At 35.8% G+C, this 17,787-nt stretch overlaps 1 protein-coding gene across 5 annotated transcripts in view; it reads left to right on the top strand.

Moving 5' to 3' along the window:
• The window catches only part of CUNH18orf25 (chromosome unknown C18orf25 homolog), an 80,349-nt gene that overhangs the window by 51,070 nt on the left and 11,492 nt on the right, over positions 1-17,787 (top strand). For 3 of the 5 annotated variants that reach the window (XM_036322813.1, XM_036322812.1, XM_036322811.1), the window contains exons 3-4: positions 5,633-5,815; positions 13,954-14,080. In XM_036322813.1, coding sequence (XP_036178706.1) covers positions 5,633-5,815; positions 13,954-14,080 — 310 coding nt within the window. Of the gene's footprint in view, positions 1-5,632; positions 5,816-13,953; positions 14,081-16,944; positions 17,341-17,787 lie in introns of those variants that run through there. The other 2 variants (XM_036322814.1, XM_036322815.1) reach the window with 2 other exon arrangements.

The raw sequence follows: 17,787 nt of genomic DNA, 5'->3' as shown, positions 1-17,787 counted from the left end.
GGGTTAAATTTAAATTGTTTTTCTTTCTTTTGATTATCTCCCCCCCCCCCCAAATATATCTTTATTGATTTCAGAGAGGAAAGGAGAGGGAAAGAGAGATAGTAACATCAATGATGAAAGAGAACCGTTGATTGGCTGCCTCCTGCACGTCCCCCACTGGGGATCAAGCCCGAAACCTAGGCATATGCCCTTGACCAGAATCGAACCCAAGACCCTTTAGTCCGCAGGCTGATGATGCTCCATCCACTGAGCCAAACCAGCAGCCTGATTAACTTTTTAACTACCATGATTATCTGAAATATTTGCTTTTACCTTTTCTTTGATTCTTCCAAAATTAACTCTTCATCAGTATCATAGATAACTTTTCTTGAGTGGACAGAATGACCTGTCATTTACCAGGATGATATAAGGACAGACATAATCCTTAAAATTTTATATTCTGCCTTGGGAATTTTATATCTAAATTTTTAGTAATTGAGATGAGTATAATGGGAAATGCACAAAACAGACATTGATTGTTTTATTTGAAAAAAATGACTTCATTCCCAAACAAAATTTCAGTACACATTGCTGTATTTCATTTCCATTTAGCCCTGTGTTCTTGACAGTTTTCTTTTTACTAAAATCACTTTATGATGCTACTCTGAAGAAAATATATACAGTGCAATTTTTTTGTATTTAAAGCTATATTTTCTAGAGAGGTGCTTTTCTATACAGATTTTTGTCTCTTGTGGTTGATAAATTATTCATCTTTTCTAAGAGATACTCTAAAAATAATAGCTTTCTATTGTTTCAGATTCTGTTTATATTTTATTTTTTGATTGATAGTGAAAATACAGCATAAATATTCTCATATTTTTCCTCATCTGCAAATACAAATTTCCATCTTGGTGAATATTTTGGTGTGTAATGAAAAAGCTGTTTTTTCTTGGGTAAGTTTTCTTAAAATGCAAATTCCCTTCAGCAGCTCTTGAGGTTCTGCTGAGAACTCCTCTTTTAGATATAACCTTTTTTTTTTTTAAGTGCATTTAAACAAAATATATATTTTTATTTATTTCAGAGAGGAAGGGAGAAGGAGAAAGAGATAGAAACATCAATGATGAGAGAGAATCATTGATCAGCTGCCTCCTGCATGCCCCGCCCCATACTGGGGACTGAGCCCGAAACTCAGGCATGTGCCCTTGACCAGAATCGAACCCCAGACCCTTGAGTCTATAGGCTTACGGTCTATCCACTGAGCAAAACCAGCTAGGGCCAGGTGTAACTTTTTAAAATCTCAATATCTGGATTGAGTCTGAGTGTGATTTCTACCCCTTTCCCCTTCTCTTGATGTAGAGAATGGTACTGGGCCCAGGCCCTTTAGTGACTGGGTGTAGAGCCTATATGGGGTCCTTTAGCAGCAACAAAATAGATTTTTCCTCTCCCAGTGAGGGGTTTTGGGAGGTTGGCTGTAGTTGGGAGGAGAGAAAGAATTTTCTCTGGGCTTTATTGTGTGTTACTGTAGCCATGGAAATGGGAGTTGAAGAGGGAAGCCATGTATTGGTTCATTAGCCCACCTTTCCTTGGGCCTAAGACTTGCAATCAAGAGAGGAGGAAGAGTGACATTTTCAAGTACCTCAGGGATACTAGAGCAATTCCTGGATACTAGAACTAATTAGACTTCATACTGGAATACTGACAACACTCGTGTTAGTGCAAGGGCTGTGTAGGCAAGGATGATGCTAAATATGAAATAATCCAAAATAAGTTGTATTTGGCTTTGAAACACTTTTATATGAATACATCCAAGCTGACATTTCACTTGAAACAAATAAAAATAGGAAAGTCACATTTGTGATAATCTCATTAATTCCAGCAAAGCATTTTCTTAACAAGTTGGGTTAATCTATAAGGCACCAGCCCATGCAGTGATGTTTTTCTCAAAGCTTTCTTGCATGAGTGCCTTGGATAGCAGAGTTTACACGCAAAGATAAGCAAATAGATAATGGAATAGAGCAAGTGCTAATTATAATGGAAAGGTGGGGCAACAGACCAATATTTGAACTCCTATGATATTCTTATTCTGTGTTATATCTTCTTTTAACCCTCAACCATAAGCCTTGAAGAAACTGAGTCATACAGTTAGTAGGCAGGACTTCAACCTGTGTGTTTGCTGCCAAAAATCTGGGTGTACTTCTATGCTGCTCCCATTCTCATCTTGTATATTCCTTGTTCCCTTGACAAGGAGAACTGTAATCTCTTCTGATTCCACCTCACTAGGATTCACATTTCTTATCTGTAAAATGAGTGGTAATTATGTAATTACCTTGTATAGTTTTAAATTTGTGCTTTTGATTGTTAAATTTGAAAATGGGTTTGTCAGGGATAAATGTAATAAAGGATATTAGGTTTTATTTTGCTTTGTTTTTGTGATTAAAATTATTTCCATGACATTAAGAAGAGAACATATTTGAAAGAAAACTAACTCATAAAATTAAATATTTGATGATAATAATACAGGAGGTTTAAGGTCATAAAAGGGTAAATCTCACTGTTAGGAATGTGATGACACAGATACATCTGCATTTTGGTATTTGAAAAGTTAGAACCTATTTATAGGCTAGGAGGTCATCAAGAGGGTGCAAACCTATTTCTAGCATAAAGTAGATGAGTTGATGTTCTTAAATAAAACAAGTAGCCAGTGGGTTGTTCAGCCTTTAATCTTTCTTGCCTTGTAATTGTTAATGAGCAGCGGAATTTCAGACTATCAGTAAGGAAAATGGGACTTGGATTAAGCACAGACCAAATAATTCTTAACTGACTGTGTTAAATTTACTCTTATAGAGAGATGATTTTAATGGTTGTAGAAAAACTAGTGAGTTCATTATTGTAAATTTTTGTTTTCAGATTGTGACAGAGCAGATAGGAGAATGTGGAGTCTGAATAACATGGAATGTGCTTAACATTAATGATAACTTTAAATTGGAAACGTTTCCATGTTGAAGTGACTAGATGTTTCTGAAAGTTAAAATCTTGGTAGCAGTTCTGTTGTTTTAATAGCATAGAGCAATAATCGAGTGAGAGGAAGGACAGTATCTCCATGTTTATTCCATCCTGTAATGAATTGGCAAGCATCATATTGAAAGTATAGATCACTGCTTCTGATATTAGTGGCTGAGTTTTCCTAGCTTCTCAGTGCTTTAATTTGTTTCTTTAAGAGTTACTTCTTTTAAAAGGCAAATGATTTCCTTATAGGACCTAACCTGTTTCTTAATTCTGTGTAGCAAGAGTCATTTTTTTAAAAGAATGTTACAAATTGTCACCATTAATGAACTGATATTCATTTAGTGCTTTAAAGTCCAAACCCTGCTGCTAAGTGCTTCAAACAACTCTTAGTTAATTTTGATTTGCTATTGATAAGTGTAAGATGACCTTGGAACACAAGATTCTTAATTGTGGTTTTCTGTTGAAAGACAAAGTCACAAAGGCAACTATTCCTTTACTTTATTAAAGTTGGTGTAGTATTGACTTGTCATCATTTGAATATCCTAGAAAAGAGAAAAATGACAGTGATGATCATTTGTTTTAACTGTTAAGTGCAATTAAAATATGAAAATATTACTGTCTTTGTTTGTGATGAAAACTAAATTTAAGCTAAGCTATAAGGTGTGCTGTTTGGAAATATGGAAGATGCAAGAATGAAGCCAGATAACAAGTTTATGCTTGTATTTCCTACTGATGAAGACTTTCAGAGAAGTTATTTCCTTGGGTAGGTGATATCACACTGCATGTACATATATACTTAATACTTTTTTTGCATGATTATACATGTAGGAGTGGTACAATTTTGACTTGACTGTTGACCTGTTGCCTCAATTTGGTGATTGTGGTGGGGTATGTGGGGCAAGTGGCTCTGATTGGTATTAGTGATATAAATTTTAACATAAATAACTATTTTTTTTGTCAACACAAAACACTTAAAGCCCTTTTAAAAATAGAACATTTGGTCAAATAGTCATTATTGTACTTGACCTTCATATCTTCTGCACTCAAGAAATTGGACATTACATAGTATCTTTATTCCATAATCATTTTGAACTCTGATGAGAACTCCATAAGTTATACCATTTTATTTATTAGAAAAGAAAAACCTCAAACATGAGCCAACTTTTTTGCTATTTGAACTAAAATCCATTGCCAATTGATACTGAGGCCACACTTGAATTTTATGAACTCGATTTACCCTTTTGGGAGAATTAGAAATTATTTTTAAGTAGTGAACAAACTGTTACGGTCGTCAGAATTTCATATTGTGACATGTCTGTTCCTTTTACAGTGACACTTAACTCATTTGCATTTATGTTTGGTCATGTGTTGTTTTTTAATGTTGCTATGTAAACCAGGTTTAGGAACTTAGTTTTAAGGGATGAATATCCGAAGTGTGTTCTATGTTTTGTTCAGTGACAATTTACACAATGTATTTTTGTATTAAAACAGTAGTCTTTCATTGTGTTTTAGTTAAATGATTCATTAGCATATGTATTTCTTATGATAGTCTCATAAAATAGGTGTATTTAATATTAATTTGTTGGATGATATTAAAAAATCTTTATGGAAATAAATTATTTGCCTGCACTTCATAGATAGTTGTTGGGAGAAAGAGCATCCTGTTATTTCTGCTTTCTTCTAAATTGGAGGTAGTAGTAAGGGATGTGTTTCATACTTGATTGAAAACTTTTTGCTGTTGTATTAGAAAAAGGGTACCTTTAGCATTTTAAAGCATGCATCTATTATACAAGCATGAATATTGAGTTATTTTAGCATGAATTGCTGCAGTGTAATTACTTTGTAACTGAGCTGCTTTTTTTTTTTTATAGCTAGTTAGGGTGATTTGGAGGTAGGAGGGATCTCTTATTTTTCCGGTAAGAACTTTATCTTCCTCTAAAATGACCCGTGAGATTGTATATCATTTCCTTGGGGTGTGAGTTGCTTGTCTTTCTCAGGGAAAAGAAAATATAAATATCCCTCACAAGACATCCAAAGCAAAATCCTGAAGATGGATTTTGTGTTGTCTTTTTGTAGAATGTTGTAAAATGTATAACATCCCTGATATTTTAAAGGGCTTCCCTGGAAATACGTCAGTCAGGTAGAGCTCTTAGTGTTAATCTTATTTCTTTAGAGAGTAGAAAAATACATATTTGATTTTCTTTGACTCTACTGGGGAGTTTTAGTATTAGCTACTAAGAGAACTAGATTCATTCTCTTAAAAGTATAAGTTGAGTTTTAATAGTTTACATCTGTTTTTTTCCTTTAAAAATCAGTTTCACTTTCTCTGTGGAGTCTTCCCTTTTTTCTTAATCTTTTGCTCTTTAAGAGTATGATGTCAGTTCAGTGTAACATTGTTCAGTATAGTCTTGTCTTCTGTTCTTCATAACTCACCTTTCCCTCCTTCCCTAATGTGTCCCTTATCTTTGTAAGCTTGGGTTATCTTTTTCACTTTCACATCATGTACAAAATATTAGATGTAAATATTAGCTTTTCTGATTAGCTAGAGTAATAAGATAAAGGCAACTGGCATTTAGAGGGCTCTTAGTTTCAGAAGTATTTTCACCCCACAAGTTAGATACAAGTATACATTTTCTTTCCTCCCTAGATGGACCTCCAGTTATAGCTTATTATGATATGTCTGACACCAGCTCTGACCCAGAAGTGGTAAATGTGGACACTTTATTGGCGGCTGCAGTAGTTCAAGAGCACAGTAATTCTGTAGGAGGCCAGGACACAGGAGCTACCTGGAGGACCAGCGGGCTTCTAGAGGAGCTGGATGCGGAGGCAGGTTGGTCTCCCTCCCCTTCCCCTTCTCTAATGTAATGTGCATGTGTCCTGGCAGCTGTTTCTCATAGTGGGCCCTGCTGAGGTGCGCAGGCTAACCAGAGGCATCCAGGTGTCATTTATAACTGACTGTAAAGGAGTTTGGGGTAACATGTCATTCATCTTTCTTAATCAGGAGGAAGCAAAAATGACAATATATAAGACATTAATTGTAGGCATAAACAGATTTTAGTATGCATATTTCTTGAGTTAAAAATGCCTGACATGTAAAAACCACCCAGATAACCTAATACTTTCCCATCTCATCCCCACTTCTCAATGGTTTTCCTCACTTAGCTGCGCAGCAGCCTTGCAGCTTGTTCATACTTGCCCTGAGGGGCTGTTCCTATATAGTGCTGCACTGTTCTTCCACCTCTTGGTGTGAAGTGCCCCTGTTATTTCCTCTACTGTAGTTTTCATATTTGTCTTTTCTAATCCTTTTCTTACAGTTTCTGCCTCTATTATCTCAGAAAAATTTCTTTCCTTGTCTTGCATTATTCATCTTGGTTCTGTGATGATTCTTAAGAGTGATATTTATTTGCTAAAAAACCCATTGCTATTACCTTTGAAACCTTGCACAGATGCCTCCAAGTTTCCTTCAATATGGTTCTCAAAACTCTTTAAGTATTCTCATGTAAGCCTTTTTTTTTTCCCCTCTAAAAGTACTAGCACTTAAATTTAAGAAAGGAGGGGGAAGCTGTTGACAGACTTTATGTAGTGTATTTTCTTTCATGTTATAGAAAGATTATAATTTTCTATTTAAACTATGAATTGCTTTGGCTTTTATGAGCGAATCTAGTAACTTAATCACTACCTAAAATGTTTATGGGAAATGAGTTTTGTATTACACAAATAATGGGTTTTAGTTTAGAACTTTTTATATTTAAATTGTCAGGAAATAAAGACAGAACTCCACAGATCATTGTCCTTAATTCTTCCTTTCATACTTTTTGATGGAAGCAAATAAAAATCGCTTGTTGTTGAGCTTCTAATTAATTTATTTTGACTAATTTTGGAACAGAGCAGGACCTGGACTTAATTTTAACTATGTTTTGACTGCTAACTGCCTATTTGACCTTAGACAAGCTGTTCTTTTCTGGATGTCAAATACTTGCTTTGCATAAAAAGGGTCTTTTAAGGATTTATTAATATGTCTAAGTACTTTAAAAAGAATTAAGTAGTAATACTTTGTATCAAAGGAGAGTAGTTTGACATTTTCTGCAATATGTGTTTCTAAGTTTTATAATTTTTTTCTGTGTACTGGGTAGTTTATCTTCATTTTTCATCCATTGACAATTAAATGGTTCATTCTACTTCAGTTTTATTAGTATTTCTTTGTTTTCTTAGTTTGCCATTAAGTAGACCACTTTATTGTAAATGCTTGAGAAAAACATGAACAATTACCTCTTTTTTTTTTTTTTGCTTTTCATTTAGAGAATTTTAATATTAGTTTGACCTAAATTGTTAATATTTGACTTTTGACCTACAACAAACCCAGCAGTTTCATATGCTTCAGCCTAATAGTACAAGGTTTGGGGTCTTGTATCATTAGAGTTACCAGCTTTGGGGATAGATAGCATCACATTTTCAGATTCAAGTAATTGTTAGCTTGACTATTCAAAACATCATTAGCCTTTGTGTACTTAATTCTATATTTGATTATCTTTTTGAATTTCAGTCACTCAAAGTTAGAAAGACAGTACCATTCAGGTACCTACCACTGGTCTTAAGAAATAAAACATGGCAAAAATATGTGAGGAGGGAAATACCCATGGCTTCAACTTTATTCACCTTATTTTTCCCCTTCTTACTCCAAAACTGTCATGCTTTGGTATTTGGTGTTTGCTATTACTCTGTATTATTTTATGTTTTTATTGCATTTGTTACATATCTGTAAACAAGCATGTTTTAATACTAATTGATATTATATTGAAGATAGTCACTTGCAACTTGCTTTTTTAGTTGAACATTTTGTGAGCTTTGTTTTTGGTAATAAATATGGTTCTAGTTAATTCATTTTTACTGTTACTTAGTATTCCACTCTATGATTATATCACAATTGACGTACCCATTTTTTTACTGGACATTTAAGGTGCTATTCCAAATGATACTGCCACTAACATTTCTTGTGTGTGTCTCTTGGTACATCTGTGTGATGATTTCTCTAGGATAAAAACATATGCTTATATCAGGCCATAAATTATGGGTAGATTTTTGTACATCATAGGACATGGTCATCACTGTTCAACAGATCCTCATGACATTTTCTTGTGAAGCCATTTATTGACTCATTCAAAGTGAGTCATCCCCCCCTTCTAAATATAGCAATGCAGGTATGTGAGTAATAAATAAAACTTAACACACTCGAGGTTTAATGTAATTGTTATTGAAGAAACTCATTTTGTGAATTTGAATGTACTTAAAATGTGTAAATGTTAAAAGAATTTATCCTCAATGGCCAGTTTATAGTTTAGAGACTTGAGCTATTATCAATTGAATGGTCATTCTTCTGGTTTGAATTTAAGATAAATGTTCTAAAGGTTAATTTTCTCTCCCAACAAAATAAAAACCCAGTCACTGAACAGACTAGTCAGGGGTTAATTAATAGCAGCATCTCAGACCAGGTCAGCAGCCCGACTCCATTAGGATCACATGAGTAATCATTGGAGATAGAGTAGTTTTTCTCTTTTTCCAAGCATTTAGGTCATGTCCTTGTATGCAAAATAGTTATACTATTTATTTTTAACTTTAACCAAGGCAAAAGAGTTGAAATTACGAAGGCCCCCGGTCAATAAAAGACTTAAACTTTTCATTTCAACTGTTGCCATGTGTTTACTTTTTCTTACTTGATGCTAGAATTAAACAGTATAGGAGGTGGCAACAAAACATCCTGGTTTTGAACCAGCAGCCACTTAAACACTGTGGGACCTCAGGTAACTTATGTAAAACTTCAGTTTCCCAATTTATAAACTAGTATCCATCCCTAAAGGTTAGTACCATTAATGTGAAGTAACATATATAATGTACTTAGAACAGGATGCAGCACACAGTAGGCCCGCAGGAGTGCTAACTAGCATGATGTTAATGTATTTATGCTGAAATACACCGAATAAGGAGGTGATTAATGGGCCCAATTAATGGATTGCTAATTTATACCCTGCCCTGGCATAAAGTTGCTCTTGTTACAGTATTTCCTAAACTTTGTCTGAGTATAGATATTACCTGGGGTGCTTATAAAAGTTCAGACTCCTAGGGTTTCTCCCCAAAGGTTTTGTAAAGTAGATCTGAAATGTAGTCTGTGAATCTGTGTTTTTAAAAAAATATATTTTATTGATTTTTTACAGAGAGGAAGGGAGAGGGATAGAGAGTTAGAAACATCGATGAGAGAGAAACATCCATCAGATTAGCTGCCTCCTGCACACTCCCCACTGGGGATGTGCCCGCAACCAAGGTACATGCCCTTGACCGGAATCAAACCTGGGACCCTTGAGTCCGCAGGCCAACGCTCTATCCACTGAGCCAAACCGGCCAGGGCTGTGAATCTGTTTTTAATAATCACCCCCAGTTAACTCTTGCATTGGATATGTTTAGGAAACAGTACCAACATATCTGATATTTTTGTTTATTGCTAGTAATAGCTCACTGTAAACATGTGTAGATGAGGCTAAGAGAAGCATAAGTCTGAAGTTCTTTTGGTGTGGAAGACTTATAATTATGGTAAACTGAATTTATTTAGAGTTTTTCCCCCTGGGAAATTAAAAATTCTAAACAAATGATCCTATCCCCTCCCCTAGCCCCCATTCCCAGCCTTCTTGTTAAGAAGGTAAGCATTGAGCATTTTCTCATTCTTAAAATAGGGATAGTAATCTTGATTTGTCCATTATGCAAGCTTTGTTGTAGTGCAGAGAAACAAATCTTGGGTTTCCTGTCCTTAGTGTAGGGCTTTTTATAATCAGACCAGAACGGCCATGTTTCTATTATTAGCACTTTAAAGTCAATATATCAGTCTTGTGAAGGAGGTCAAGTTTGGTCAGGTTCCTCATGTTTACAAGTTTCATATGGACTCTTAAGATTTTAGTTTCTAACCTCCTTTCCCTTTTTAAAGTTGCTTTTAACATTCTTGAGCAAACTAAACACAAGCTAATAATTTGTTTGTTTTAAAGCTAAATGAGTAGCACCTTAAGATATTAACCTATTTTATAGCTAACATGCTGCTGCCATCCAGTATGTAATAATTTTCTTTAAGTGCTACCAAGAGGTCCAGGACTAGTTCTTAAAACTAGTGATTTAAAAAGTAGCTACAGCCCCGGCCCGGGTGACTCAGTTGATTGCAGCATCATCCCGTACACCAATAGGTGGTGGGTTCCATTCCTGGTCAGGGCATATACCCAGGTTGTAAGTTCAATCCCTGGTCAAGGTGCATGCCAGAGATAACCGATCAATGTTTCTCTCTCACATGGATGTGTTTCTCCTTTTCCCTTCCTCTCTCTGGCATCAATTAAAAAATAAAAGAGCTACATTATTTCTTTTGAAGGCAAAAGAAATATTTCCCATGATAATTTAGTTACTACTTTTTCTGTTGCTTCTTTCTGACTTATGTGTTGAAAAGGTCTGTAGTGGGAGGACAAACCATTTTCAGTTTAATATATGGTAATTGTGGTATTGACACTTTTTCTACAGGGCTTACTCTTGTCCTAGAATGGGATTAGATTACAACCACTGACAGTATTTGAAGAACCTCATATCATCTTTGCTCACTTTTGTGTATTCTTTAGGCAGTGTTCTGCCATTGGATTCCTGTGAGGGCATGGGGTGGGGAGGCGGTGGGGAATGAACCAAAGGCCAGAGAATGTCAGGCTCTGCACAGGAGCTCTCAAGGAATGTGACATGCTAAAGAGGGTTACATTGAGAGAAAAGGACTAATTGCCCTGGGTCTGAAATAGACAGAATGGGGGATTCATTCTTGGCTATTGGAGAATGCCTTGGTGTCTCTTGAAGAGCATGGCATTCCACAGACTTGATGTGGATCCCAGCTGACTTGTTATTTGAATAGCATACTTTATCTAATGGCTCTGACAGGAAATGTGGCAAAACTCTCACACCATTCACCAGGAAATTTGTATTTAGCCCACTCTAATTTAACCTCATGTGCCATATTTTGTCTTGCACTGATTTTTATTTCATTTTTAAAATTTATTTCAGAGAGAAGGGGGAGAGAGAGAGGGGGGGGGAGAGAGAGAGAGAGAGAGAGAGAGAGAGAGAGGGAGAGAGAGAGAGAGACATCAATGAGAGAGAATCATTGATTGGCTGCCTCCTGTATGCCCCCTACTGGGGATCGAGCCCGCAACCCAGGCATACGTCCTGACCAGGAATCGAATCATGACCTCCTGGTTCTTAGGTCAGTGCTCAACCACTGTGCCAAACTGGCTGATCCCAGCAAACTTTTATACCCTAACCTAAAGGGTAATATAGTGTTTCTTATGTTGCTTCTTACTTGTGCTTACTCCTTCCTGAGAGTTCAGTTTCCTTGATTATCCTCTAGTCTGGGAAATGTTCCTTTTCTTTGTGTTTCCAGGGACTCTCTACCTCCTTTTCAGAGCAGTTTTCAAGCCACCTTGCAATGCACTACTTTTTATTATCCCCAGATATATTGTAAGCTTGTTGAGGGTAGAGAGTACACCTGTCTTGTTCCCCATAGTATTCTTAGCACTTAACACAGTGCATAGCATATTATAAACAAGTATTTATTGAAGAACAAATCGATGAAGTAAACTGTTATAGTTGCACAAAAGCAAAGCTGCTCAAAATAATTGAAAAAAGAGAGACTTGTCAATTTGTATTATTTCTAGAATTGCAGTAGAAATAGTATACTTGACAATAGTGATAACTATAACACTGAAGTAGAAATTGGATAAAAGACTTGGCCACAGGCAAAGTCAGAACAAGAATCTAGGTTTACCAAACCTAGACTTAACAAAAAACTCCATTTAAGCAGCTACCCTAACTTTAACAAAACTAGGTTTTGTCTGATGGATGCCATCTCTTGTATGTGTGTAAGGTTCAAAGGTGAGTGCTCACTGCCACTGATAGAATCCTATCTACACTGTAATATCTCAATCACCAGTTGTATCTAGAAGCCAGTTTAAGCTTTTTAGTCTTCTCTTTTCTCATTTATGCATTATTTTCATAGAAAAAATACTGTTATAAGAATTGTAAAAAAGACCCACAATTATATTCAAACTTGATTACTTTTCACAGCTTTTACCCAGCACCTACATATCTTTATAGTGTTATGTGAGATACTTACATGTTCATACATTTCCCCAGGTTTTTACATAGCACTGTAGTGTTTATCTTTGGACATCATAACATTTTGTTTAAAGTTTTTTTTTCTTCATTAGACTGAATTGTCATGGGTGGGATTACAGGATCAAAGGGTATAAAAATGGTAAAGTTTTTGTTTTGGGACCACCTATAATTTTAAAAAGAAAAAATCGTTTGCAGGAGTATGAAAGTATAAGATTTCTCAATGACCTTGAAAAATTGAAATGAGTGTGATTAGGGGAAAGGAGAATTGTATTTATGTAAACCTTACCGGTTTAGTTTATATAAGGTGTCACAAAGGATTTTTTTTTAAATATGGAGAAATTATTTGGTATTAGATGACAATATCCTATATAATAAAAGCCTAATATGTAAGTGTATGACCGTTAGACCGTTCAACCACTTGCTGTGACGCACACTGACCACTAAGGGGCAGACCCTCCAACCAGTAGGTTAGCTTGCTGCTGGGGTCTGGCTCATCGGGACTGGGTAAGATGGGCCAGAAACACCCTGGAGTCCTCCTGTGGTCTCTCCCTGGTCCCAATCCTGCACCTGGCCTGTGCCCTCTCGCAATCTGGGACCCTTTGGGGGATGTCGGAGAGCCAGTTTTGGCCCTATCCCTGCAGGCCAGGCCGAGGGACCCCACTTGTGCACGAATCCGTGCACTGGACCTCTGGTATTTAAATAAAAATCCCTTTAAAGAATAAATGCAAATTTATACCTATTATAACTGCTTATTCATACTAACTCCTAGATTTTCTAAAATTCATCCTTTTATGTCAGAACATTCAAGACATGAGAAATAAGCTGAATTTTAACTCTTGCTAGAATTGTTTATAGAGCTATGTACTTTGATGCTATGTCATTAGCTTTTCTTAAGAGAGAATTCTGTGGAAGCTCATGCTTTCTGTGATGTTGGAGAATGTGTGTTTTTTTGTTTGTTTTGTTTTTTTGGAGAATGTTTTTTATTGCACTATGTAATAGAAGCTTTATTAAGACCCTTGTGAAATAATCCTCATGTGCTCCAGTGCCACAAACAGTTGTTTTTCCCAGAGTTGTGTGGTTTGTGTCTGTCTAATGAGAACTGTCAACACCATACAGGTTATGTTTTAGTTGCTCAAAGCAAAAATTACAATCTTCACTTTTATATGTGGTTTGGGATTAGATTTTTTTAAATCTGCATTTCTTTAGAGAAAATTGTTAAATTTGTTTAAAATTTAGTGAAGAGTATTTATTCCATTTATGCCTTTGAACTTTTCTGGTAGAATTTTGTTCTATTGAAATGATAAGTAGCAGAGAGCTCCATTGCCCTCTAGGTAGTGGCAGAATTCTTGTGTGAGTTATTTAAAGACAGACTAGTTAAATGCAAAAAGCATTATGGAACTAAACATAGAGTATTATTATAATTTATATTTACCTATATTTAGATATACTATACATACTTACCAAAATACTCTAAGTTTTTCCTCCTAAGGAATATAAGTAGAGGGTGAGACTTGGAATTCTTACTTTTATGTACTTCCATGTTGTTTGAACACTCTTATAACTATGAGGTGTGGTGTGGTCTGTTTAATTTTTTGTGTGTTTTTTTGTGTGTTTTTTTAACTAGAACACTGCTCCTGTTTATTTGACATGGGTAACCGTTTTGTTGTGACAAGATCTCATAAGACCATTCTCTTTCTGTGATTGAACCTGGATGAGAAGTCTGTCAATGAGTTCTTTCTGCTGTTGTAAGAAATCAAAATGTAGTGCTTATCTCCCTCCCCACCCTTCTCTCAGGTCATTTGGATCCAGGGTTCCTAGCAAGTGACAAGACATCTGCTGGCAGTGCACCACTCAATGAAGAAATTAATATTGCCTCTTCAGATAGTGAAGTGGAGATTGTGGGAGTTCAGGAACATGCAAGGTAGGATATTTTTTGGAGTATTATGATACTTTACATTGTGAATTTTAACTAGAAATCAAGGGAGAAGAAAATGGTAGGCGTCACAGTATGGCTGGCATGAATGGTGGGAGCTACCTTAGCTTCCTTTGGCTTAAGAAACACTTTTTGATTAGACATGATATGATCTTTAGAGTTTTGCATATTGTCTCATATCGAGAACAGCGTGACCATATGTGTATGTGAACTAGAACTGATGCTTTTCTTGATTAGAGTACACGACAGATTTTTCTCTTAGGACATACTTTCCCCCCCTCTTATTCATATTTTCTTGCCTTTCACTTTATCTTGAAATATGTTGGAGCAAACAATTGGGAAATATGCACCTGGTGACGTATCTCTTTTGCTTATTTCTTAGAGTACTTCTTATCTTTCATTAAAACTTGCAAGTTACTTTGGTCTGTACCTAATAGAGGATATTTCTAGTGTTATGTGACTCAGAGAGTTCTCTTTCTTAGGGTAAAAAAAAAAGCTACAGCCCTAACCGGTTTGGCTCAGTGAATAGAGCGTTAGCCTGCAGACTCAAGGGTCCCAGGTTCGATTCCGGTCAAGGGCATGTACCTTGGTTGCAGGCACATCCCCAGTAGGGAGTGTGCAGCAGGCAGCCGATCGATATTTTTCTCTCATCGATGTTTCTAACTCTCTATCCCTCTCCCTTCCCCTCTGTAAAAAAAGCTACAAGGCAGTCAATTGTGAAAATATTTATGAAGTTTGGCATTTTTGGCCAAATCTGGCCTGCTGCCTGTTTTTGTACGGACCTTGAGCTAAGAATGGTTTTTATATTTCTAAATGGTTGGGGGAGAAATCAAAAGAAGAATGTTTTGTGAGATGTGAAAATTCTATGAAATTCAAATAAAATGTATTCATGAATTAAGTTTTATTGGGACAGAGCCATGCTTGTTCATTTACATATTATTTATGGGTGTTTTTTTGCAACCAGTGGCAGAGTTCAGAAGTTTCAGCAGATACTTTATAGCCCTCAAAAGCCTAAGATATTTACCATGTAGCCCTTTGCAGAAAAAATTTACTGACTCTTGCTTTACGATAAGAATTTGTTGCAGCCCTCAGAGGTATTCTTGGGGAACATTTAACACATGTAGATATAAGACAAAAATTTAGACTTTGGAAAACCTGTATTCTATATAGCAAACAACTTTTCTCCTATGTTATAGAGTTAAGTTGTGGTTTCCTGATTTCTGCAATATCTACATTGCCTTGCCCTTAGATCTGATTTTAGCAATAAAACATTTACCAGCATTTCTTCTGTTATAAAAGGTGAATTTAGAAGTGGAGAGTGGGGCAAAATACGCATAGCACAGAAATTTAGGGTGCCTTTTTCTAATGAAAACTGATTATACTCAGAGCATTTTTCAGTTAAACAATTGAGACTTTAGGAATACAGAATTAAGTCATAGTTTAAAGTGCCATCTCTCAAAAGGGCCAGTTGTTTTTACTAGAACTAGTATTATCCTAACATTTCATTCTCTATCTTTATTTATGCCATAAATATTCCTGCATAGCTGTTTCCTTTTCCTTTTTTAATGGTTATTTTCCCTATTCTCATGGGAAGGAATTTTCATTCTTAATCTTTTCTTTATCTCATATTTTTCCTCTTTTTTCTGCCTGTCCTAAAACTTTTCCTTTTTTTCCCTATTTTTCTGTTTATTCCCTTCAAGCTGACTTATCTATTAGATGAGGAAGTAGAACTCCTGACTTATTCCTTTACTTCAGCATGTGTCTGCTGTTAGTTCATTTTACCATTGTTCCTTATAATATAGAAGACATTTTCCTTTTAAGCCCCATGTCAGGATCTTTCTAGAATATTACAGTATTTTTTTACTTCAGATTCCCTCCTATAAAACTTACTCTGCCTATTGACAGATTGATGTCAGTAAATTATCTTCATTTGTGCCAGGAACACATTATCCATTCACCAACTTCCTCTTGAGTTACATTTCAAATTTTAATTCACTGTTATTATTCATGTGTTCCTACTGAAGTAGGAAAGAGTAGATAGTGACCTTTGTTGTTTATCTAATCTCTTATTCTGCTGAGATATATCACTTGGTCCAGTTCTCTAGTAACTCCTCCCACGTCTCCCTTCTTGACTGTCTCCTTATGCCTAAAATGTTGCAGAGTGAGCCATCTTTCTTTTCAGCTTCTTTGTTCAACTGTTCTTCCATCATGAAAATTTTTGCTTCTTTTTCTACCAATATTATTGCTATCTGGAGTTAAAATGATCATATTTCTGTTAAAACTTGGAAATGTGAATTCTAAGTCCCTCATCACCTCCAACATACACACAGATGATCTCTAGTACACCGTCTTCTAAACTTGTTAGGTCTTTTATCCAGATTGTCATTTTATTCTATAAATAATGTTTGTTTTACTTTAGTTCTGACTGTAGCTACATTTTAAATGACATGCTATAATATTACTTTCAAGGACTTTTTCGTACAGGATCTGAAGTATAAAGATGTGCTTTATTCAGACTCTTTGGTTTGAATCCTGGGGAAGTCATATCTTAGAGGTGGCAATTCCATTCTGAAATCTCAGTGGTTATATTGTCTGAACAATGGAATGTAGAGTTAAAAGATCCTGTTGGGGCTGTCTTTTGTTTTGGTCTTTGGTTACAGACTGAGTGGAGTCTCACTGACTCTTCTGTCTTTCTGAAAAAATTTCAGCAGTTTCTTTAGAAAAGAAGCCTGATAAGCTTTTAAACATTGAGATTAAGTAGCTGAGAAGCAGGTGGGGGAGAGGCTTTCCCGGTTGCTTCAGAATTGCCCTGTGGCCACCTGTATCTCATCTGGAATTTATTTCTTTTACAGGTCTAGGGTTGCAGTTATGAAGTATTGATGGGCTTCTGGCAGGGTTATCGCTTGGAAAAAGGTTTTAGGTTTTGATCAACATCTTTTTGTTCTAATTTGCTTTGCATGCACAGATGTTTTGTTTGAATTTAGTCATCCTTATTTTTTCTTACGATATTTTACCTTGTTGTGGGCTTTCTGAGAGGTTTTTTAAAACACGGACTTGGTCCTTGAGTTTTCTTTGGAATTGTGGTGGTTCTGGATTGCTTTGGGTGCCATTTTTCCATATTTGGAAGCATTTTGTTTGACCTTTGTACTTAGTAATTCTAGTTGTGATGTGCTTTAAAAACAAAACAAAACAAAAAAAAACCAGTTGCTTTTCTTTTCTTGCATGTTAACATCTTTCCTGCTCTTTTACTTTCGATTTTGATATGTTCACTTCTGTGTTTCTTCTAGTCATAGACTAGAAAGCATGCTTTTTGAACTAATAATTGAATGCATATTTTATGGCTGCTTTGTATTGCTGTGAAGAACTCCTGACCTAAATGTTGTAATTTCCAGGTGTTTATTGTTGGAGAGTCCACTTTCACAAGATGTTCTTTGCCAGTGAGAGACTTTTCCAACACCTCTAGTTCTGTGCCACTTCATTTTGCCAGCAGTTTTAATTTATGACCCCTATGCCAATATTTTTCTTGGTTCTTGGTCCCTTTTCCTTCTTTTCTTCTACCAGCCTCATTGGTAATTTCCCTAGGAAATTAAATCCTTATAGCACAGATCTTCCTATCATGGAACTGTATTGGAACAGTTCCTTCAGTACCTATTCTCTGAAGCCTTTGTGATAATCAGACCCTTAACCTCATGCAC

The sequence above is a fragment of the Myotis myotis genome, unplaced genomic scaffold (genome assembly GCF_014108235.1).
Source record: "Myotis myotis isolate mMyoMyo1 unplaced genomic scaffold, mMyoMyo1.p scaffold_m19_p_9, whole genome shotgun sequence".
Taxonomy (NCBI): Eukaryota; Metazoa; Chordata; class Mammalia; order Chiroptera; family Vespertilionidae; genus Myotis; species Myotis myotis.
The sequence above is the reverse complement of the archived record's forward strand: the minus strand, read 5'-3'. Positions and strand labels throughout refer to the sequence as shown.